Raw genomic sequence first — 26,604 nt, 5'->3', positions numbered from 1 at the left:
TATAGGACTGTGATTTAAATGCCTTTCTGTCTGATTCTACGAAAAGGGAACATGAGAGCTGTTAATAGTGCTAAAGAAAGCACATGGTCAGAGACTTGACTGACTAAGATCTGCAAAATTGCAGCAGTTCTATGCCAATACTTTAGGGCTTGGAAATTGGGGTTTGAGTCCTGGAGTCCCAGTCTTTTCTAAAACTTTAGAGGACGTGGGTCCCCTCAACTTAGATTCCTAGAAAGCACCTAAGATTGGTTATTTTATTTGGCTCACTTCCCTAAAAAGCTGATGATAAGTCAGATCAGAGAGAGACATTTTCCTTAAGTCCTGGCCCTGAATGGGTAATTGCACACTGCTGAATTCACTTTAATTAGGCCTTCATCAAAAGGTCTAAGTTTATTTTCCCTAGATTTTTGCACATTTTTACATTACATTTCACAAGTTAATTTTTCTTCTTTTTTCTTGAATTTTATTCTTTGTATTTTGCCATCCTTAACTGACCTGAGGTACCCTTTTATAGAAAAAAGGTGTGTTTAAGACTTACCTCACGGGGATATCTGTTAAGTTTTTTAAAATTCGATAATGTAAAAATATATGTATATTTAACTCTTTTAGGAGTAATTTCACAGGGAATTAAATTGTATAATCTTAGAAGAAAATGTATGTTTTGTAATCTATAATGTAAAGTTTAAATTCTTTTGAGAATAATTTCAGGATAAGGATCTTGCCATCTCCCCAGAATCCAGATGACGAACTTGTTTGGTGAGGACACATGAAGATGTCTGAAAAGCCTTCACTGTACCATGAAGACCAAACTTTGAACTTTGGGGTGCAGTTGATTGAACTATGGGGAGTTGAAATTGAGTTGTATGTATTGTTTTAATTGTACACTGTTATGCCAGTGGGGGACAGCCCCTAATTGGGTTTTTGTCAATGCGGCTAATTTTAACCATTTGTTCATCTATTTCTTTTATCCCCAAATTCCTGAAAAAATTTAGAAGTTGTTTATATTTACAGGTCCAGCAAAGAAAAAAGGACTAACCTTTTTTTTTTTGCCGGACCTCACGGGGAATTGTAAAAGTGAAATTTGGAAAATGCCATCTAAAAGTGTATATATTTCTATGGACATGGGAAATGTATCAAAACTACATTTCCCGTGATCCAACATGGTCCAACTGGTTTCCGTTTCCGGGTTTTGGGGCTTGGGAAGGCCTATGTCTTGACCCAGGGAAGAGCTTAAATCTCCTGGGTTAGGAGGGAGTGGCCTCTTTGCCAGTAGGCTCTTGGCCAGGAGACTGGAGACAGTAATGGAGGCGGCAGTTTTGAATGCTTACAAGCGCCTGGTCTAATGATTTTATCTATCAGCATGGCTTTAATTAAATTACTAATTTATAGATTTATACCAGACTTTATCATTTTTCATATTTATATGATCCTGGAGGTAATAAAAGCCACTGGAATCTGAATAGGAAGGTATGCGACAGGGTGAGCCTAGTACTTTAAGAAAATTCATTTAATAGCTGAGTGGAATATAGATTGGAGGGGGAAGAGAATGGAGGCAAGAAAGTAAAATATAGACAGAGTCCATATTTAAAATATATAAAGAGATTCCACTTCTCATAACACATTTAAAATAAGAATAGATTTAAATTCTATACTTAAGAGCCTTCATTTCTCACTAGGGTTCACTCTATACTTCTCTTCCATGGCCCTGCAGTGGGTACCTTCATTCTGCATACTCTAGCTTCTTGCGATCAAGGAGAATCTTTCTTTTTGTGTGTATAGCACAGTTCCTGGCACAAAGGATTTTAACAAATGTTTGTTAGTGTATGACTAACAAAGATTTTAACTGAAAAAAAAATAACTACTGAATTATTCAGACAGCTTCAAGAATTTGAACTATTTCATGTCCAAAGTTATTAGTAGTAGCTAGTATTATATAATGCTTTAAGGTTTACAAAGTGCTTTATAAATATTTCATTTTTTCCTCACTATGACCCTAAGAGGTAGGTTCATGAGCTTCTTTGAAATAAGTATATTATTTTCCAAGAAATTCTTCATTTATAAACTTGAAAAAACAAAATCAGACTCCTTTAGAATAGATGTCAGTATCTCCTACCTTTCTGAAATTATCAAATGTATGTGTATCATTAAGCATTTATGTGCGACGAAAATCACATATACATAATGCTTTATTGTAGTAGTAAGGACCGTATAATTACCACAAAAAGAAACAAAATAAGAGTGTGATAAATTAGACGAAAAAGCATATTTTATATGTATTTAATCTGAGGTAATACATATTTATATATGTATACATATGCATAAACCAAAATGTATTTGTGTTTCATATATTGCAGATGTTTCTGCAACAATGATGTCAGTTATACTAATTAAAGCACAGACAAGGGATGTGGTGACCTGTAATGCTCCATTCTTCCAGCAGACAAAAATCTAATGAAATAGATTGTCTTCCTCCCATTGGAGCCTAATGAAGAACAAAACTAATTTGTTAGACCCCAAAATTATTTAGGCACATCAGATTTGATTGTAACTATTACTGTGAAATTTTATGAATGTTCTATATATTATATCAACTATCTAACATAAGTATGCAAGGACAAGAGGATTTAAGAAAAAAATAGCTATATTATTAACCAATATATTTGTAAATATACTTTTTTAATATTTCACTTGAATTCTGTTATCTAGCATTGCTTTATCTTTAGTGTATGCATGTATGGCCATATTTATGTAACTGAAATGATAACAATTAATTATAATCTCATTTTCTTATGCAAAAATCACCATAAGAAAGGATGACTAAGACCTATAAGATTTTAATTGCTTTTAATACTAGTAAATTGGATATATGTTAAAGTATATAGTATTACAATCAAGGAATTCATTGATGACAATGATCCATAGGGAATCTAAAAGAAAATAGATGATATGTGAAAAATGAAAATTTTAAAGGAAATGAGGATTAGATCTTACTAAGTTACCATTCACAAAAAGTATGTACATATACAGCTGCAAAACAAATTTATTATAATAGAATTTTGGGGATAATTAAGGAAATAAATGAGTTCCTTCAGCAGTTAAACAATGAAATTAAAAAATAGAAATAAAGAAAATTCCAAGGAGCAAGTTTTCATAATGAAAATGGGATTTTTCTACTTCATTTCAAATGTCCTAATACTATTGTATAAGACATACCATCATTTAGTTCATAAAAAAATTTATAAGACATTTCAAATTTCTCAGGGAAAAAATTTAATACATTCAAGTTCGCATTTCAAAAAAATTACCTTTTTTTAATAGAAATACTCATTTAAGTGAATTTTAGTACTCAAAAGGATGATTAGAATTTTGTTAATATATTTCATTTTACAGTTTGCTTGTAAGCCTGGATAAGAATGATGATCTCTCTCTCTCTCTTCCCTCCTCTCTTTAGATATAGATATAGATATATAGATATAGTATAAATAAGAGGAAAATAATTTAAAAAGAAAACAAGGGTAATCACATCATATCTTAAGAATAACCTGTCACTTTAAATATACTCCTTAAGAATAAATTAACTGTCTCATATAATTCTGCATATTCAAATTCACTGAAATCAAATATAATCTAATAATAGATGTCAATAATGTCAAATATTCTGAATAGTTCAGAGAAATGTCTCTCTGAGTTGCTTTGTTGTAGAAAATGAAAGAAGCCATTTCCTTATGTGAGAGGAGCCAAAAAGTCAAGCTGATTCAGTATAATTTAGGACAATTTGCCTTAAAAAATTGAAGAGTGTTATGACACAAGTATAGTACTGATTCCAAAGCCAAGCAAACCAAAAACAGAGAAAGAAAACTACAGACCAGTCTCCTTAATGAATATGCAAAAGTCTTAAATAAAATACTAGCAAAAAGACTCCAATAAGTTATCACAAGGATTATTCACTATGATCACTTGGGATTTATACCAAGAATGCAACTATGATTTAATATTAGGAAAACCATCCATATAATTGACCATATCAGCAACCAAACCAACAGAAATCACATGATTATCTCAACAGATGCAGAAAAAGTCTTTGACAAAATAAAACACTCATTCTTATTGAAAACACTAGAAAGTACGGGCCTTTCTTAAAAATAATAAACAATATATATTTAAAACCATCAACAAGCATCATCTGTGATGGAGATAAGTTAGAAGCTTTCCCAATGAGATCAGGAGTGAAGCAAGGATTCCCATTATCACCTCTAATATTTAACATGGCACTAGAAATTCTAGCGGTAGAAATTAGAAAAATAAATTGAAGGTATTAAAATACACAATGAGGAGACTAAACTATCACTCTTTGCAGATGATATAATGGTCTATTTAAAGAATCCTATATAATTAACTAAAAAGCTAGTGGAAATAATCAACAACTTTAGTAAAGTTGTAGGATACAAAATAAACCCACATAAATCATCAGCATTTCAATATATTTCCAACACAACTCAGCAGCAGGAGTTAGAGAAATTCCATTTAAAATCAGCCTGGACAATATAAAATTTTAGGAATTATATGAACAGAACTACAAAACACTTTTCGCACAATTAAAACTAGATCTAAATAATTGTAAAAACATTCATTGAGGCTTTGATTTGGTTCCGGGTTAAGATGGCGGCAGAGTAAAAAGCAGCTGCTTGACTTCTCCTAACCCACGCATATAGGACTCCTCAAGAAGACATAAAAACAAATCCAGAGGAAAGAAGGGACCCCACAAAAGGGTCCAGCATATGAGGTACGTGGAAACGGGGCATTTCCATGCTATAAAGGGGTGAAACAGCTCCCACAAAAACACTAGCGGAGCAACCCCTCCCCCACCCCACACCACCTACCTCGCCAAAGCCAGCGCATGGGAGTTGGAGCAGGTTTGGGGCACCCATCGGGTCATTGGCAGCTCACCAGCAAGACTTGGGACCCCCCGGGAGGCTGAGGAACTCGCGGACCCTGAGCCCAGACCCTGAGCCCAGGCACAGGCAAAGGGGCTGACACAGGCTTCAGCTGAGGCAGGGATTAAAGCACGAACTGGGGCCCGGATGAAGGGGCTAATCCTGAGTGCAGGAGCAGACCTTGAGTGGGGACCCAGTGCAGAGAGGTGCTTGACTGTGGAAGCAGCTCCCTGAGACTTTTAAAGGAGCTATAGGCAAAAGAACGAGCAAGGAGACCACCAGGAGGCTTGTCCCAAAACAATTATACCTGAGACCTCAGGAATCTCTAAAGAGCCACAAACAGATCCTGGGCAGGAGCATAAAGCTGAGAGGGAACTCAGCTTAATATGGCAAGCCAGAATCATCAGGAAAACCAGAAGAGAAAGATGAAGAAGAAAAAACCTTTAACACTTGACAACTTTTACACAGAAAAAATCCAGACAACAGAGGAAACAGTAGAGGAGAACAAACAATCCAAAACTTCCCAAAACAATGAAAATGGGTCACAAGGTATTGAAGAGTTCAGATCTGAGATCATGAGAAAGATGGAAGAGATCTGGCAAGAAAATAACAGTTTAAAAGGCAGAATTTCACCATTGGAAAGTGAGGCAAGTAAATCAAAGACCAGAAATGACTGGATTGAAGAGGAAAACCAATAGATTGTAGTGGAAAACCAAAAGATTGTAGCCAAAAACCAGTCTCTAAAGGCTAGAATTGAGCAATTAGAAAAAGATGCCCCAAATCAAAAGAATTAATAAGCAAATTGGAGACCAAAATCAAACAGCTGGAAAACAGGTCAGACCAAACTGAAAAGGAAAATCAAAAGCTTATAGCAGAAAACCAGTCTCTAAAGACAAGAATTTGGCAAGTAGAAGCCAATGATCTATCAAGACAGCAAGATCAAAGAAAACAAAGTCAAAAGACAGATAAAATAGAAGGAAACATGAAATATCTCAATGAGAAACTGATAGATCAAGAAAACCGGTCTAGAAGAGACAACCTGAAAATCATTAGTCTTCCTGAAAAACCAGAAATTAATAGAAATTTGGGCTCCATACTAAAAGAAATTATTCAGCAAAATTGCCCTGAAGCTCTCCAACAAGAGGGCAATATAGACATTGAAAAGATCCATAGATCACCCTCTACACTAGATCCAGAAAAGACAACCCCCAGGAATATAATAGCCAAATTCAAGAGCCTCCAAGTAAAAGAAAAAAATTTTACAAGAAGCCAGAAAGAGACAATTCAGACATCAAGGAGCACCAATCAGGATCACACAGGATCTGGCAGCCTCCACACTAAAAGCCCACAAGGCTTGGAATATGATATTCAGAAAGGCAAGAGAACTGGGTCTACAACCAAGGATCACCAACCCATCAAAACTAACTATATACTTCTAGGGGAAAGTTTGGGCATTCAACAAGATAGAAGATTTTCAAGCATTTGCAAAGAAAAGACCAGGACTAAATGGAAAGTTCGATATCCAACGACAAAAATCAAGAGAAACATGAAAAGGTAAATAAGAATCAGAGGGTAAAGAAAGAAAACTCATAATTTTTAACTTTGCCTCTTTAAGGGCTTCAATAAGATCTAATTATCTTTATTCTTATGTGGAGAAATGCTATGTATAATTCTCTGTAGTGAACTCTGTTCACCATTATAGCATTCACTATTATAATAACTAGAGGAATTATTCATAGGGAGAGGTTGGAATACCAAATGGTCTAAGATAATATGGGTGGGAAGAAAAAAGGGGGATGAATAGTAGAGGACACTTAGACAATCTTGAAGGAATAAGAAAAATAGGATATTCTATTACACACAAAGAGGGCATGGGAAGGAGAAGGGATGAATACTATTATAAGAAGGAGAGGAAGAGAGCATTAAGAGGTACTATTTACACCTTACTCTCAGTGTAATCAACCCGGAGAGGGAAGAATAGTTATATCCATTGGAATATAAAACTCTATCTAACCCTACTGAGAACGTCAGAAGGGATAAACCAAGGCGAGTAGGGGAGTGGGGAGGTCAAAAAAGGGAGGAGAGAAGAAGGGGAAGGGAATTCATTAGGCCTTTAAAAACAAAAAGAGGGGAATAATAAGGGAGGGGGTAGAAAGGGAAGTTAATCAAGGGAGGGGATAAGGATATTGGCTTAAAGCAAATCACTGGTTTAAAAGGAAATAGTTTAAGAAGGGATAGGAATAGGGGAGGATACGAAAATGTTAGCGAAGGCACAACTGACAATTATAACTCTGAATGTGAATGGGATGAACTCACTCATAAAACGGAAGCAAATAGCAGAGTGGATTAGAAACCAAAATCCTACCATATGTTGTCTACAAGAAAAACATATGAGGCGGGTGGACATACACAAGTTTAAGGTTCAGGGCTTGAGCAAAATCTTTTGGGCGTCAAATGAGAAAAAGAAGGCAGGAGTGGCTATTATGATTTCTGGCAAAGCCAAAGTAAAAATAGATATGATTAAAAAAGACAGAGAAGGTCATTACATCCTGATTAAAGGCAGTATAAACAATGAGGAAATAACACTGCTCAACATGTATGCACCAAGTGGTACAGCATCCAAATTCATAAAGGAGAAACTGGCAGAGCTCAAGAAGGAAATAGATAGTAAAACCATAATAGTGGGAGATCTAAATATTCCTCTTTCAAATCTAGCTAAATCAAACCAAAAAATAAAAAAGAAAGAGGTAAGAGAGGTGAATGAAGTCCTAGAAAAATTAGATTTAATTGATATGTGGAGAAAAATAAATAGGGAAAAAAGGAATACACCTTCTTTTCAGCTGCACATGGTACATTCACAAAGATTGACCATGTAATAGGGCATAGAAACATTTCAAACAAATGCAAAAGAGCAGAAATAATAAATGTAACTTTCTCATATCATAATGCAATAAAAACAATAATTAGTAAGGGCACCTGGACAGGCAAATCAAAAACTAATTGGAAATTAAATAATATGATTCTCCAAAACCAATTTGTTAAAGAACAAATCATAGAAACAATCAACAATTTCATGGAAGAGAATGACAATGATGAGACATCATACCAAACTCTGTGGGATGCAGCCAAAGCAGTACACAGGGGGAAGTTTATATACTTGAGTGCATATATTAACAAATTAAGGAGGGCAGAGATTAACGAATTGGGCATGCAATGTAAAAAATTAGAAAGCAAGCAAATTAAAAATCCCCAGATGAAAACTAAATTAGAAATACTAAAAATCAAGGGAGAAATTAATAAAATCGAAAGTAAAAGAACTATTGATTAATAAATAAGACTAGAAGCTGGTATTTTGAAAAAACAGATAAAATAGACAAAGTACTGGTCAATCTAATAAGAAAAATGAAAGAAGAAAACCAAATTGACAGTATCAAAGATGAAAAGGGAGACCTCACCTCTAATGAAGGGGATATTAAGGCAATCATTAAAAATTATTTCGCCCAATTATATGGCAATAAATATAGCAATTTAAGAGATATGGATGAATATTTACAAAAATATAAATTGCCTAGATTAACAGCAGAAGAAATAGAATACCTAAATAATCCCATATCAGAAAAAGAAATTGAACAAGCCATCAAAGAACTACCTAAGGAAAAATCAACAGGGCCTGATGGATTCACAAGTGAATTCTATCAGACATTCAAAGAGCAACTAATCCAAATACTCCACAAATTATTTGATATAATAAGCAAAGAAGGAGTCCTACCAAATTCCTTTTATGACACAAATATGGTACTTATTCCAAAGCCAGGTAGATTAAAAACAGAGAAAGAAAACTGCAGACCAATTTCCCTAATGAACATAGATGCAAAATCCTAAATAGAATACTAGCAAAGAGACTCCAGCAGGTGATCAAGAGGATCATCCACCATGATCAGGTGGGATTTATACCAGGAATGCAAGGATGGTTCAACATTAGGAAAACCATCCACATAATTGACCATATCAACAGTCTAACAAACAAAAATCACATGATTATCTCAATAGATGCTGAAAAAGCCTTTGACAAAATACATCATCCATTCCTATTGAAAGCCCTGGAAAGTATAGGAATAGAAGGTCCTTTCCTAAAAACAATAAACAGTATATACCTAAAACCATCAAGAAGCATCATATGCTATGGGGATAAATTAGAAGCCTTTCCAATAAGATCAGGAGTGAAACAAGGATGCCCATTATCTCCTCTATTGTTTAACATTGTACTAGAAACACTAGCAGTAGCAATTAGAGAAGAAAAAGAAATTGAGGGTATTAAAATAGGCAATGAAGAGACTAAGCTATCACTCTTTGCAGATGATATGATGGTCTACTTAAAAAATCCTAGAGAATCAACTAAGAAGCTTGTAGAAATAATCAACAACTTTAACATAGTTGCAGGATACAAAATAAATGCACATAAATCATCAGCATTTTTACATATTTCCAATACATCACAGCAGCAAGAGGTAGAAAGAGAAACACCATTTAAAATCACCCTAGACAATATAAAATACTTAGGAATTTATCTACCAAAACAAACACAGGAATTATATGAAAATAACTACAAAATACTTTCCAAACGATTAAAACTAGATCTAAACAATTGGAAAAACATTGATTGCTCATGGGTAGGATGAGCTAACATAATAAAAATGACCATTCTACCCAAATTAATTTACCTTTTTAGTGCCATACCTATCAAACTACCAAAAATCTTTTTCACTGAATATGGAAAAACTATAACAAAATTCATTTGGAATAACAAAAGATCAAGAATATCAAGGGAAATAATGAAAAAAAAATGTGAAGGAAGGGGGCCTAGCAGTACCAGATATTAAACTATACTATAAAGCAGCAGTCATCAAAACGGTATGGTACTGGGTAAGAGATAGAAGAGAGGATCAGTGGAATAGACTTGGGGTAAGTGACATCAGCAAGAAAGTATATGATAAACCCAAAGAGCCCAATTTTGGGGACAAAAATCCACTATTTGCCAAAAACTGTTGGGAAATTTCGAAAACAATATGGGAGATATTAGGTTTATATCAACATCTCACACCTTACACCAAGATAAATTCAGAATGGGTGAATGACTTGAATATAAAGAGGGAAACTATAAATAAGTTAAGTGAACACAGAATAGTATACTTTCAGATCTCTGGGAAAGGAAAGATTTTAAAACCAAGCAAGAGTTAGAGAAAATTACAAAATGTAAAATAAATAATTTTGATTAAAAAAACTAAAAAGCTTTCGTACAAACCAAAACAATGTAGCCAAGATCAGAAGGGAAACAACAAACTGGGAAAAATCTTTATAACAAAAAACTCTGACAAGGGTCTAATTACTCAAATATATAAGGAGTTAAATCAATTGTATAAAAAATCATGCCATTTCCCAATTGATAAATGGACAAGAGACATGAATAGGCAATTTTCAGGTAAAGAAATCAAAAGTATCAATAAGCACATGAGAAAGTGTTCTAAATCTCTAATAAATGGCTAAAATGAAAGAAGGGGAGCGTAATGAATGTTGGAGGAGATGTGGCAAAATTGGGACATTAATGCATTGCTGGTGGAGCTGTGAACTGATCCAACCATTCTGGATGGCAATTTGGATCTGTGCTCAAAGGGCTATAAAAGAATGCCTGTCCTTTGATCCAGTCATACCATTGTTGGGCTTGTACCCCAAAGAGATCATAGATAAACAGACTTGCACGAAAACATTTATAGCCGCGCTTTTTGTGGTCGCAAAAAACTGGAAAACGAGGGTATGTCCTTCAACTGGGGAATGGCTGAACAAACTGTGGTATATATTGGTGATGGAATACTATTGTGCTAAAAGAAATAATAAATTGGAGGAATTCCATGTGAATTGGAATGACCTCCAGGAACTGATGCAGAGTGAAAGGAGCAGAGCCAGAAGAACATTGTACACAGAGACTGATATACTGTGGTAAAATCAAATGCAATGGACTTCTGTACTAGCAGCAATGCAATGACCCAGGACAATTCTGAGGGATTTATGGAAAAGAACGCTACCCACATTCAGAGGAAGAACAACAGGAGAGGAAACACAGAAGAAAATCAACTGCTTGAATACATGGGATGATCAGGACACGATAGGGGTTCGAAAGTACCATACCAATGCAACCATCAAAGATTTGGAAATAGGTCTTGATTAATGACACATATTAAAACCAGTGGAAATGCATATCAGCCAGGGGAGGGGGAAGGTCGGGGGGTGAAGGGGAAAGTAAGAGCATAAATCTTGTAACCATGTTAAGTTTTCTAAAATATAAATATTAATAAATGTTTAAAATTTAAAAAAAACATTCGTTGCTCCTGGGTAAGAAATAATAATGACAATGCTACCCAAATTAATTTAGTTATTCAATACCATACCTATCAAACTACCAATAAACTTTTAACTGAATTTTATTGAATTAGTTAAAATGATAACAAAGTTAATTTTAAGATCAAAAGATCAATAATATCAAGTGATGAACTTGATGATCTAATGAACTAATGAAGCTAATGACAATGAAAATGAACTAATGAAATTTTATTAATAATGAAAAAAGTAATGAAAATGAAATGTGAACTAATGAACTAATGAAAAACTATTAAACTAATGAAAATTCTTGTACTAATAAAAAAAAACTAATGAAGAAATGTGAAGGGTGGGGGGCCTAGAAGTACCAGATCTTAAACTGTATTATAAAGCAGTGATCATCAAAACAATATGGTACTGGCTAAGAGATAGAAGGGAGAACCTATGAAATAAAATTGGGGTAAATGACCTCAATGAGATAGTGTCTGATAAACCGAAAGATCCCAGCTTTTGAGATAAGAGCCCACTATTTGAGAAAAACTGCTAGGAAAATTGGAAAGCAGTATGGGGGAAGATTAGGTTTAGATCAGCATTTCACACCCTATAGCAAGATAAATCCAGAATGGGTGAATGACTTAAATATAAAGAAGGAAACTATAAGTAAATTAGGTGAATATAGAATAGTATACCTGTCAGATCTATGGGAAAGGAAAGATTTTAAGACCAAGCAAGAGAAAGAGAATATTACAAAATGTAAAAGGAATAATTTTAATTACATTAAATTAAAAAGGTTTTGTACAAACATAACCATTGCAACCAAAATTATAAAGGAAGCAACAAATTGGGAAAAATCTTTATAACAAAAAGCTTTTACAAAGGTCTAATTTCTCAGATTTATAAGAAATTAAGTCAATTGTACAAAAAAGCAAGCCATTCCACAATTGATAAATGGGCAAGGGACATGAATAGACACTTTTCAGATAAAGAAATCAAAACTATCAATAAGCACATGAAAAAGTGTTCTAAAACTCTTATAACTAGAGAAATGCAAATCAAAACACCTCACACCTAGCAGATTGGCCAATATGATAGCAAAGGAAAGTAATAAATATTGGAGGGCATGTGACAAAATTGGTACATTAATGCATTGCTGGTAGAGTTGTGAATTGATCCAACCATTCTGGAAGGCAATCTGGAATTATGCCCAAAGGGCTTTAAAAGACTGCCTTCCCTTTGATCCAACCAAGATATTGCTGGATTTGCACCCCAAAGAGATAATATAATGAAAATTATGTGTGCAGAAATATTCATAGCCATGCTCTTTTTAGTGGCAAAAAAATGGAAAATTGATTGGGGAAAGGTTGAACAAACTGTGGTGTCTGATGGTGATAGAATAATATTGTGCTAAAAGGAATAATGAACTGGAGGATTTCTATGTGAACTGGAAAGACCTCCAGGAATTGATGAAAAGCGAAAGGAGCTGAACCAGGAGAACATTGTACACAGAGACTGATACTATGGCATAACTGTATGAAATTGGCTTCTCTAACTAGCAGCTATCCACATCCAGAGAAAGAACTGTGGGAGTAGAAATGCAGAAGAAAAACATGTGATTGATCATATGGTTTGATGGGTATATGATTGGGGATGTCAACTTCAAATGACCATTTTATTGCAAATATTAATAATATGGGAAAAAGTTTTGTAAAAAGATTCATGTAAAACCCAGTGGAATTGCTCATTGTCTCCAGGATGGGGAGGGAAAAGGGGAGGGAAAGAACATGAATCATGCATCCAGGGAAAAATATTCTAAATTAATTAAATTAATTAAAAAAAATTGAAGAGTGTAAAATATGTAGGAAAATGTAGGGGAAAATGACCTGATAAATATATATGAGGCTAAATTAAATCCAAGAGAAAAATAGCTTCACAGTTCACATTACATTTTTATTTAACTTCTTTGGAATTCATTATTTTAAATTCTGTTTTTTAACTATGCAGAAGGCTTAAAATATGGGGAGAAAATACACACCTAAAGCTTAATATAGATTCAAAATTTCTTAAAAAGACTTTTTATTCATTTTAATTTGCTACCAACTTCTCAAATTCATTACATAATTGCTTTTTTGTTGCTGCTATGATCCACAGAGTAATAGAGTAATATTATAATTACCTTAGGAGATTTAATTTGGAATTCTAGAAATCTGTGCACATGATCCTATTCCAATAGAAAGTTGAAGAAGACATTTTAGATTATATATATATTACATATATATTTTATATTATTATGTTAGACTATAGTCTAGAGAGTTGAGTGGTAAAGTGGTAAAAAGAATGCCCAAGCTCCAGTCAAGAAGATCTGAGTTCAAGTGGGACCTTGGGCAAGACCCTTAACTTCTTTTGGCCTTAATTCCTCATCTGTAAAATGAGGATAATAAAAACATCTATCTCCTAGGGTCACTGTGAGGACCAAAATATTACTATATAATATTAGATATTATTGCTAATAGCAGCAACAAAATTTAAACGTCATTCCCTTATGGAAATTACTGCTGTTGTTATTATTGTTAGTGTGTGGAATGGAATTTTGGGGAAGCTTGAACCCTCAGACATCACTCTAATGAGCAGACAGGAGACTTGATAAGATGCTGGCAGAAAAAAAGGCAACTTTATTTGGAGAAAACAGCAGATAGCAGGGAAGTGGGAAGGGGAGCATCTTAAAGGGAGGGAGAAGTGAAGGAAAAGGAATTCTGCCCACACAACCTCCTTCTCTGGGAAATAATGTCCTCTCTCTATGTGTAAGCATGGACTTTTATAATAATATTGACCCAAGATTTTCCTCTTTCCCTCTGTCCTATTCTATACAAGGGGTGGCTATGATGTTTACAATCTCGACCATATGATTTTCATCATTATGTACCCCTAAAGACTCCCATTCTCAAAAAACCAGTGATTATCATGGGATCTTCAGCCTATGACAGTAAAGATACTTTTGAAACTCCCTGATCTTTCTTCCTTCAGCAAGTTTCCCAGACTACAAGTTTTTGAAAACAGGTCAGAAAAACTAAAAATTTTGTGGGGTAATGGGGGCAGTTTTAGTCTAAGGAATAGTAATACTAAGGGGTCTTTAAAATTAGGGTTATAAGTCAAATACTATTCTGAGAATTACACACTGAATCTCATCCCACACATTAGTAACACCTTTATATAACTGTATCATTTTAAAATTTTAATTATTTAAATATGTTTAATATTATTTTCATTTTATTTCATTATTAACATGGCTGCTTATATGCTAAATGTGAAATCTTTTTTTCCAGTTACCAATATCTAATATTACTAGAAGTAATGGACTTGCAACCTAGACTCCTCACTATTTCTCACCCCCTTCATACTTAAAGTTTTGTTAAGGTCTATTGTTTTCACTTTTGCAACATCTCTCAAATATGCCCCCTATCATCCTCTGATTAAGACTGGTACAGAACTTCATCATCTCAGACCTGGACTATTGCAATCGCCTGCTGGTGGGTCTGCCTGCCACAAAGCACAGGTCCTAAAGCACAGGTCTCAACCTATTGTTCCTCTTTTCAGTACACATCAGTGACTACTTACTTTCTTCAGAATTATATAAACATCCCTGTTTGAGTTCAAAGCCTTTTATAATGTAGCTTCTTCCTATCTTTCCAAGTCATGCTTTGCTCCTTGTCACTTACTCTTCAATCCAGTGACACAAGAATCCTTGCTGTTCCTTGAACAAGACACTTTATCTCTTGTCTCAAGACATTTTCTCTGGCTATTCCTCATGCCTGGAATGTTCTCTCTCATCTTCAGATACTGGTTTTTCTGGCTTCCTTTAAATGCCAACCAAGATTCCATCTTCTTAACTAAGTTTCTCTTAATATATCTTATTCTAGTGCCTTCCTTTAAAAAAATCATTTCCTAATTATCCTGTACATGACTTGTTTGAATATATTTGTTGGCTTTCTCTTTCTCTCATTAGATTTTAAGCTTCTTGAGAGCAGAGATTATCTCTTGCCTCTTTTTGTATCCCCAGAGTTTAGCATAATGCCTGGAATATATGTGTGGGATGAGATTCAGTGTGTAATTCTCAGGGTAGTATTTGGCTTGTAACCCCAATTTTCAAGATCCCTTAGTATTACCATTCCTTAGAACAGAGGTCAGCAACCTTTTTGGCCATGAGAGCCATAAATGCCACATTTTTTAAAAATGTAATTTCGTGAGAGCCGTACAGTGCTCACAGTGCGCGCTCTTGTAACAGCGCCTGAAAAAAAATTGACTTTATGTCTCCTGCAGAAAGAGCCATATCTGGCCCTCAAAAGAGCCAGATAAGGCTCGAACGCCATAAGTTGCCGACCCCTGCCTTAGAATAAACTGTCCCCCCACCCTACAAAATTTTTAGTTTTCCTGACCTATTTTCAAAAACCTTGAGAAGAGTTTATCTGTAGCCTGGGAAACTTGCCAAGTCTAGGAAGGGGAGCAAGATAAGAAGGAATAGCAAGTTTCAATTGTATCTTTACTGTCCTAGGCTGAAAATACCATCATAGTCATGTTATTTGTTTTTATCACAAGTTTTAGGGGTACACAATGTTGAAAATCATGAGTTCAAGATTTGAAACATCACAACCTCCCCCTCCATGGGACTGGATAGAAGGAAGGAGAAGAATCTTAGGTCAATATTATTACAAAAGTCTGTGATTGTACATAGAAGGAGAGATGACATTTTCACCCTGCGCAAGGAGCTTGTGTGGGCAGAATCCCTTTTTATTCCCTTCCTCTCCCCTCCTCCCCTTCTCCATAGTCCAATGTTTTCTCCAAATAAAGCCGTATCTTATTAAGTCTCTTGTCTGCTTATTAGAGTGATTTCTGGGGGGTTCAAGCACCCCATAAATTCCACTCCACACACTATACAAATTCAATGATTTTCGCTATATAACCTGTGTATTTGATATGTTTTTAATCAAGTTATTTTTGAAAGGAAGTTCAATATTTTTAACTGTTTGGGGATTACACCAATTATAACTGAAAAAATTCCTTGAGTAGACCTCAGACAAAAGGCTACTGGGGAAGAAAGAGATCTTAATTTTCCCAGCTCCCTAGCTCTATCTCCATAAGAAGACTAGGAGAGGTATAAGTCACTTTCATTCAAGTTAAATACAAGAGTTTTCTTATTGAATATTCTTTCTATGCTATTGCAAAGAGAATCTCCTTTTGAGAACTGATGAATGATCTTATTTCATTGAATTACTTCGGTCATCGAAACTAGTGCCAGGCAGTTGGATGCTAATTCTATACTATTTTAATACTAACCAGTTGGAATGTAATGTATGATTTCAAATATCTGAAGGACTATCATCTGGAAAAAATATCAATACATATATGTAGTTGACAAAACTAAGAAAAATAGGTGGAAGTGACAGGTCACTATACTTAGGACCATTACATCTAAGGAAAAATGATTTGCATTATTAATATTGCTTAGAATAGTCTGTCCTTTGAATTGATGAACAACTCACAGGAAATATTTAAATTGTGTCATCAAAAATAAATTATGGAAAAAATAAATAGCAGTTTTATAGGTCAGGTTGTAGGAGAGCCTATAGTACCTCATCTAGGATTTTGAAGTAAAGATGACAAGAGAACAAGTACTCACCAATTATGATGGGCTGAGGATCACTTTTCACACCAATTCCTGCACTGGTGCTTGCTGCAACTTCTACCTGATACTGAATGCCTGGGAATAATCCACCTATCACAACAGATCGAATTGATGCATCCACAGTTTTGTTGATATGAAACCGAGTTTCATTTCCCAAACACCAGATCTAGAGTAGGTAAAAGAAAAAAAGTAAAACATAATGGAAAGATCTGCCTCAAATAGAAAACTATTAGAATAACATCTAATAGAATAATAAAACTAATAGAATAAAAGTAGTATCATGTGCTAATTGCTAAAGGAATATAAAATATAGATACAAAATAGAAAATAACATTTACACATAATCACGCACATATATATCCACATATGTATATTATAACCACTTTAGTATAAAATGTCTCATAGTACAGTATGATCCTAATGGGTTAAGTAGTAGGGGTGCAGTAAACAGAGTGACAAGTTGGGAGTTAGGAAGATTAATCTACCTGAGTTCAAATCTGGCCTCGAATTAGCCATGTGACTCTGGGCAAGACACTTAACTCTGTTTGCCGTGGTTTCCTCATCTCTAAAATAAGCTGGAGAGGGAAATAAGAAACTACTCCTGTATCTTTGCCAAGAAAACTCCAAATGGGGTCATGAAAAGTCAGACATGATAGAATAAGAACAGTAGCAAGCACGATGTTATCTTATTGCTATGGAAATCCTGTCACCTACCCACTCTGACACAAAATGGTATTTTGTAATATGAAATGTATATGAATTACAGAAATTTCTTGATTTTTTTCCTTAACATAAACAGAAATTAAGGTATTTACCTTCTATAAATGTTAAGATAATCACTTCATTTAAACCAACTCACCATGTATAGATAAATATCTCGGAACTATATTTCATTCAAGCAAATATTTATCTAAGTGGTGTAAATATTAGCCTGTTTCAACTATTGCTTTTTTTTTGCTGTTGTGTTCAGTCATTCCATTCAGTCATGTCTAGCTCTTGGTGACCCAATGAAACATAGTTATCCATGGGGGTTTCTTGGCAAAAATACTGGAGTGGTTTTCCATTTCCTTCTCCAGGGGATCTTTTTGTCAGGTAATCAAAGGTTAAGTGATTTGCCCAAGGTCAGAGAACTAGGAAATGTCAGAGGCTGGATTTAAACTTATCTTCCTTTTCAAGTGCAGTGCCCTTTATTACCGAGCTACAGCTGCCTCTTGACCTATTGAATAAGGTGAAACTAAGATTATATTTACACTAAAGTTAATAAACTATTGACCAACAGATATATGCAATATTATACACATTTTCCATAAACATATTTATGTGACTATATAATTACTAGTATCAAGAAAGACAAAATAACTGTTCTAGACTAACACTATCACATGAAGCTGTTACATTTCAAGGATTATGATTTGAATTGTGGAATGATCAGGTACTGTTATATGTGTGTATCTACAAATGCACACATAAGCCATATGAAGCTAATAAAGGGGATAGAATACTGAAAAATTCCTTGTAAACCTGATATTAAGCATTCTGGGTTGGTTAAACTATAATATCAGAACTGTGTTTGGGGGGAAAATTTGTGTTCTTAGAAAAAAATTCATATAACCTATTACCAAAATATACTTGGTCTCTAAAAATAAGAAAATAACCTCAGAATCTCTTGGAAATCAAGGCGAATTTAGGGTGAAATATATGTGAAATTATATATATAATATTTCACCCATATATAATTTCACCCTAAATATCCTAAATATTATATATATATGCATATATATATATATATATATATATATATATATATATATATAAAGATCTCAGGTTTCAATCTCAATCACTAAATTCCTTGGAGATATTAACCTATAAAAGATGAGGGCTACAGTGACAAGTAGTAAAGCCCAATGTAAAAGTGCTAATTTTGGGTTTTCAAATACCAACATCTGTATTTCTTTCCCATGACTGTTTCTTTATTATATGGAGTCTTTAATTCTGTTCAATGATCTGTATGAAGTATATTGTTGGCACTCCATAATCATTTATTAATAACTAAAATAACAGGTTTTCAATTTCACAAGTATTAGTATTATTTGAAACACTCATTTTTATGCTGTAATCATGGTATATTTATGATTTTATTCTTACCAATTAGACATATTCTTTATATCAAATGTGAAAGGCAGCAAAAAATGGGGCATAAACATTCTACAAAATTCAAAGCAGTTCATTGGGAAATCAGTCAATTGTTTTTTCTCCCAAGCAATGCTAAATTAAGTATTTTATTTTTCTAAATTAACAACTGAAATGATCAGTTGAGCCTTGATTATGTACCTACATAGGGTACAAAGGCTTATAATCTAATTCCAGCTTTATCATATATTATTTGGGGCAATGTTTTTGTTCCTTTTATCAGGAATATCTTCTTTTTCTATTGTATCATGCAAGGATATTTTGAGAATGAATCAAATAAGAACTTTAAGTGATATTTTGTAGGAAAACTATATAATTTTCAAACTGTATAATTTCTGTATCTAAGTAGAATTTTCTGGAATAAAGTATCTAATAACTTTTTTTTCCCTTTTATACTTTGAACATACCTTATATTCCTGGATAATTCCATTTTGATGATCTGGAGGAGGAGGATCCCAGGAAACACTGATACTTGTGCTGTTGTGGTTTCCAATTGTCAGCACTGTGACAGATTGTGGAGGGGCACTTGGAGCTACAAAGAGGGGGAAAAAATAACATCACAAGTCTAGCTGCCAAAACATTACTGTTGCTTAAATGAGGTAATGTAAGAAGATCATGCTCAAGTTTTAGTATTCCTGATTATATGTGTGTGTGTGTGTGTGTGTGTGTGTGTGTGTGTGTGCATCAAAGCAATAATGATTTTGGAAAATATCTTTCTAATGCAATGATAGCCCTGGGACAAATGTAATAGACATGGAAATTTTGAATAATGGAAACTGCTATAATTTTCAAAGCAGAGAAACATTTGGGAAAGATGTTTTCTCCTAATTAAAAATTTCATTAGAAATTAGTATTTTACTGTTTTTGCAGTAAAAGTTTGCTAATCAATTTATTTCCTGATCATACATATAGAGATATTGCCACCTTTTATCCAATAAGAATGGTGATTTATAGAAGAAAAAAATCTGGCTGAGACAAATATGTAAGAAAGGTATATTTAAACTTTATTAAAAAGTTTCTTTACATCTTCCATATTCAGAAAATTACTGAAAATGATATGGTTTGCTGCAAACGTAAGGATTAGGCTATACAGTGTAAAACAACAAAGAAACAAAACTATATTTATGATATAGATTTAGGTATGTTGAGCCTGGGTTATGGCTGAGGAAAAAGGATAGGAAGAAACCCCTAACTTGGGAAACACTCTTCATTGGTCATCCTCCAAACCTGACTATGCAAGTGAGACAAAATGCTATATAAACCACTTTGACAATTAAAAACAAAACAGAAAGTTTCACAGTGTTTTAAGAATTTCTTTTTAATATAAAGGACACATATTGTGCTTATCAGGATAGCATCTTTATGAATTTATAAACTCTCATGTCTAGCGTGAGTCTACAGTCAAAATATTTGAAAAATATGATATGATTATCAACAGATTTGACCATATATTCATTGGCATAATAGAGTCACACAACTTTGTTTTCTGTTTTTTCCCTATGTGGGAATCTCTCTCAATAATTTGGTTCCATGGTGTAAATTCAATCACTTGTCTGGTAGTTCTATAGTTATTAAATGCACCTCTCCCCTGAAAAACAACATATAAAAAAGGTATTTCTTATTTCCCTTGAAGCTTGTTTGTAGAGAAACCCAGCCTACCTCTTGACAGGTCAATTATTACAATGTTCAAGCATCTTTCTAGGGGTATGAAGGATCCCTAATCACTACTCATCTTTTCCAGATATAACCCTACTGAACACTCTTTATTACTTTTACAAGGCAAAAGAGGTGAGAGATGAATAGATACTGCATTTTGGAAAATGCCTGTTCTAGAGAAGTACAACTAATGAGAAATTGATTTTTGGAGTAGTCCTCAAATGTAGCATTCCAAATTAAATTTAATCTAGAAAACAGATAAATTTCTCTTCTCTTTCCCCAACCTACTCCACAGAAAGATTCCTTTTCTGTAAAGGCAAAGGAATCAATAGTTAATAAAGGTTAAAATCACTGTTCTGAAATATTTATTTTATTTGAATTTCCAAATATTAAAAAAATGATTCTTAAATAAAATGGGCTTCTAGAAATAGTCTGTCACATATACATACATTGAATCACATATGAAAAAACACTGTTTCTAAAATCTGTCTGTCATTAAAATCATTTAAAAATTTTTTTAAATGTTTGATGCAAACATTGATTATATACAATAAAAATGATTACATTTTGTTTGTTTGTTTGTTTGTTTGTTTGTTTGTTTGTTTGTTTGTTTTTTAAACCCTTGTACTTCGGTCTCATGGGTGGAAGATTGGTGAGGGTGGGCAATGGGGGTCAAGTGACTTGCCCAGGGTCACACAGCTGGGAAGTGGCTGAGGCCGGGTTTGAACCTAGGACCTCCTGTCTCTAGGCCTGACTCTCACTCCACTGAGCTACCCAGCTGCCCCTAAAAAATGATTACATTTTATTTTACATCATTTTGTGTAATAAATAATATCAAAATAAATCATTTTATATTTTATATCAAAATGGCTTAGAGGTGATATTTTCCTACCTATAATATTCAAGTTTTTTTAAGTGAATAAATAATAAGAAGGAAAAATATTTGGCTGCCAGCATTGCTCTAGTGAAGGCAGTCAGTTAAAAAACTATATTAATCTGTATAGAGAGATCATGTATTATCATATATTTTATGTTGTGCATATTACATAGAGAGAGAGGGAGGAAAGGAGGAAGTTTCAGAAAAAATTCACTCAGAAAATTATTGAATAAAATCAAATTTCCATTAAGTTAGTTTACTTAGCAGACAATGAAGCTTTATGCACTATGAAAAGGAAATGTTGCTTCTTAAGGAAAAGCATGTCCATGTACCACAGATCCTCCTCCTATTTCTGAATCTTGCTTTTCAATTTGATGAACATTTCATTAATCCTCTATTTTTAAACCATTACCTTCTATCAATATTTTATGTTGGTTTCAAGGCAGAAGAGCAGTAACAGGGAGATGATGAGGGTTAAGTGACTTGCCCAGGGTCACTATAGCTAGGAAATGTCTGAGGCCACATTTGAACCCAGGATCCAAATACCTGGCCCTCTAATTGTTTTGAATAATAATTATTATTAAGCAAAGGCACTTTTAGTATTATTCTCAAAGGGCAGATCTGCTTTACCCTGGTTTTTTGAGAAAATGGGTTGAAAGTGTTTGTTTCTGTTGTGTTATTTGCCCTCAGTTTTGGGTGTCAGTGGTAATACGTTATGAGGTCAGGGAGTTTGAGCCAGGGTTTGACCTTGGAGCCTAGAATTCAGGTAGAATGGTGCAGCCAGCCAAAGTGGCATGGAAATGCTGAGAAAAGCTGGAGTGACTGACAGTGAAGAGCACACAATGGGGTTTGAGGACAAGGATTGCCTCCCAAATGTAGGGAGAATATGTTTGTGTATTTGGTAATTATATTTTTGAAGCAAATATTTCTTTGTCAAAAGTAATATGATTATCATTAGCTAAAGGAAATGAGAGTACCACCTGAAATTGAAGGAATATGGTGAGTGGGGTATGGACCTAATTACAGAAAGCCTAGAAAACTTCCTTATCTTCTTTAAAGTGCTGGATAACCTCAGTAAGGAAGGAATACAATATAACAGACTTAGCTCTTTCATAGCATAGTCTGTGTTATACAAAATACATTTATTTGTTTCTTTTTTTAATGTGGCTTTTCTATTGTTTTCTCTCAAGTTTTGTTATTCTGATATAGAAATGCTTTCAATTGTTGTAGGCTTCTTTTGTATTCGACTACTGCTCTTACTTAATCTATTCACTTTCTTATTTACTTTATTTGCTGATTATCTAATATTTTCTAAACAAATTACCAAAGCATCAGTAAATGTAGATTGTTTTGCGTCTCCTTGACTGTCTTTATGCATTTGTTTTTTTCTGTTTTTTTTTTTTTTATGACTGTAGACATTTCTTGAATCATATCAAATAACAATGAGGAAAATGGCAGCTTTAGTTCTTGGAGAGCTTTTCCCAATTCTACATTGTTTATAATGATACGGTTTGGTTTTATATAGATGTTGAAATTTCTTTGTTTATGCTTTCCTTTTTTGTATTTTTGTATTAATTAGTGCTTTATATATCTGAGGATATTTTGCATATCTTTATACATTTGGATAGTTTAGAATATTTCTGTTTTTAATATAGTTATGCTAATTATTTTCCTAACATTGGTCATTCTTGTATCATTGGTACAAATCTAATTTAATCAAAAGGAATAACTTTTTAGACAAACTGTCAATCTTTTTATGGCAGATTTGTAATTCATTGCTTTATCCTTCCTTGGTTTAGATATTAGGACTATTTTTTATATTTAAAGAGAAATTAATTGTGTGCTTTATTTCTTAGTTCTTGAGAATAAGTTATGTAGAAGAGGTATTAATTTTTCTTTAAAAGTTAGATAGAATTTTCCTTAAAATCTGAAATATGATTCTCTACTCCTTTTAATAGTTCTTTCTTAGGTAACTACATTTTCTTTTCAGAAATCAGACTGTTATGATATATATTTGGTGTTCTATTAATTTCAGTATTTTATATTTTTGTTTGTAATTCTTTATTTCTCTTGAATTCTCAGTATTGCTGACATGAAAATCTAAAATTAGGTTCCAATAATTATTTTTTAAATTTTTTCTCTATGATTTCCCCTTGTTCATTTTTATATTATTAGTTATTTTTTTCTCCTTTTTAATTAGGTTCAGTAAAATTTTGTGGCGGTGGTGGTGGGCTTTTATTCTTTTTAAGCTTTTTTAAACAGTTTACAGTTTTTATGTGTTATATAATTGATCTACTTCACTAATTTTCAACATTTCCTCTTTTGTGCCTATCTTGAATGCTAGTTTCCTGATTTAAAAACATATCTAGTAAAAATAAACTATATATATATGTATACATATATACATATATATATATATAAATGTAGTGTTATCATTAACACATTTTCACGTATTTACTAAAATCTAAGAGAAGAACATTAAAGCCTTCTATTATAATTGTGTTATTATCTGTATCTTTAGGCAAATTTGAATGAATTTAAGTACTTTCTAGGATATCTGTGCATATCCTATTCATATAAATTAATATTGAAATTGATTCATTATCTATTGCCCCTTTAAACAAAATATATTTTCTCTGTAATACTGGGAATTTTTATTTTTGCTTTATCTTATAGCAATAATGCACTTTGTGTTCTTTTAGTTTGTCAATACATAGAATTTTGTGCTAGTCTTATTTTAATTTTTATTTCCTTAATTTTTTAGATGCTTCCTACCTATGACTGACTGTTAAATATTGTTTTATTCAAATTGTTTTGTCCATTGGCGAATGTTATAAACATGTTAATTTCCATGTGTTTCTTTAATATTCTTTGCAATTATTGGTGTACTTTTTAACTTTGTTTTTAACAAAGTTTTTTTTTTAATTTTTTTTTCCTTTGACCTAGAATCTGTACAGGTATCCCTTTCATACTGGGAGATGGGGGCATTATGGGCTTAGTATCAGCAACCTTGAAAATCCATGAAAATTTTTTAGCCCTCTCTTTGTACCAAAGAAAAAATCAGAATAATTTTTTTCTTTTTCTTTCATTGGATATTTATTTACTTTATTATAAAATTTCAGTAAGTAATTGGTCATAGACTATGGAGCTAGACCCTTCACATTCACTTTCCTTAGGAAATAAGGACAAACTTACCCTTTTCTCATATGATGCTACATTATAGCAGAATACTCTTTTTTTACAACAATCCTGCATCTTTCTACCTGAGAGAGATGTGGATCTTAAGTTTATGCAGATGTTAAGGTAGGAGCAGCAACTACTTTCTTGATTTATGACTCTTTTTTTATTGATATGCCAAATAACATGGCCAATGGCTTTGCCTGAAAGAAGCCAATCTAACATTCTACTTTTTCCTTCAAGTTCATCACTTTCTTTTGTTTCTTGTTAGCACTTTAAAAACCACTAGGAACAACACATTTGGGACCCATGATTGTAATAGAGTTTATGGTGTTTAAATGATAGGAAAAACGAGAAGTTGTTGTAAGATCACCATGATGTCATGGGAGAGATTACCATAAATGTGTTTGACATCCCCAAACCAGAGCATAGAGCCATAGGTCTTTTACTACAAATTTAATTTTAACAAAATTTTCTGTAGCTGTTCACTTATGTTATTAAACAGCAAAATATTTACAATAAAGGTAATATTTCTAATAGTACATACATTTTATGCATTTAAGAGTTATTAAATTTTTGTCTGCTAGCTTTTCCATATTTTCACAAAATTTAACTTTGTACTCATTTTAACTTTAAATAAGAAATTGTGTTTATTTATGGTATTAAAAGATAAAGTATTTTAGTATGCTAAACTATATACATGTGTGTGTGTGTTTATATATATTTTATGTATTTATGAGTTTCTAAATTATTTTTGTATCATCTTCTGGTCTTCATATGTCATTCTTGGCTTCTGAAAAACTCTCCCCAAATTCCCAATTAATTTCTCATGACAACCAGTGATATATCTAAATTGTGATAAAGGAAGTGACAATGGAAAAGAGATACTTGTTCTTTGTTCTCATGATTACTTATGTTAAAACTACTTGGATACTAATTCTATTCTCAAAACTTTTCTCCACTTTCTCAGTTGCTACCATTGCCTATCTTTCTTCTAATTTTTGGATTTTGCTAAAATTGCTGGTGTTTTTTTGCCCATTCTTTTATGTAGTTAGTTATCAGTTTCCTCCTCTCCTTTTGTACTTCTCTTTTCTCTTCTCAGTTAAATGGTTAGTTCACAATTTCCCTTCCACTTCTTACATCCAACTACTTACATTTCCTTATTTCTTTTATTGCTCCTTTTTCTGTTTCTCTTTTCCTATCTTTTTTTTCAATGGGATCCCCTAAACGCCTGATCCTTTTTTGAGAGATTTACCCACTTCTTTTTATCTCCTTAGGATCCCTCTTTTACCTTTCCCATCCCTATAAGTCCATAGTTTTCATTCATTCTCTCTTTTTCTGTGCTTCCTTCCACCCTCCATCTCCCAATATATTCAAATACTTATTCTTTCTTCCAGAGTATTATTTGTGTTGGAGTTTAGAATATTCTATTCAGGACTGACTCTGAGTCAAGATGGCAGCTTAGAAGCAGCAAAAGTTGAGGCCTCTGAAAAATCTTCTACAACAATAAAAAACAAAGTGCTTCAAAGGGACATAAAAACAAATCTAACAACAGGAGCGAGCTGGGGGATCCTCTTGCTGAATTCAGTTTAAAATTTACACTAAGAAAAGCCTGAATTCTTGAACTCTCTGTTTCAAGTAAACAGAAGAAGGAAGGTCCCAGGACCCCTCTCCCATCTACAGTCCTGTATCTCCAATGGTGGCTGGAATCTCTGGGTGGG

At 33.3% G+C, this 26,604-nt stretch overlaps 1 protein-coding gene across 1 annotated transcript in view; it reads right to left on the bottom strand.

Moving 5' to 3' along the window:
• The window catches only part of ROBO2 (roundabout guidance receptor 2), a 773,029-nt gene that overhangs the window by 104,797 nt on the left and 641,628 nt on the right, over positions 1 to 26,604 (bottom strand). The window contains exons 16-17 of the mRNA XM_044669246.1: positions 19,581 to 19,705; positions 16,978 to 17,149 (exon numbers count right to left, since the gene is read on the bottom strand). Coding sequence (XP_044525181.1) covers positions 16,978 to 17,149; positions 19,581 to 19,705 — 297 coding nt within the window. The remainder of the gene's footprint in view (positions 1 to 16,977; positions 17,150 to 19,580; positions 19,706 to 26,604) is intronic.

The sequence above is a fragment of the Gracilinanus agilis genome, chromosome 3 (genome assembly GCF_016433145.1).
Source record: "Gracilinanus agilis isolate LMUSP501 chromosome 3, AgileGrace, whole genome shotgun sequence".
Classification (NCBI taxonomy): Eukaryota; Metazoa; Chordata; class Mammalia; order Didelphimorphia; family Didelphidae; genus Gracilinanus; species Gracilinanus agilis.
The sequence above is the reverse complement of the archived record's forward strand: the minus strand, read 5'-3'. Positions and strand labels throughout refer to the sequence as shown.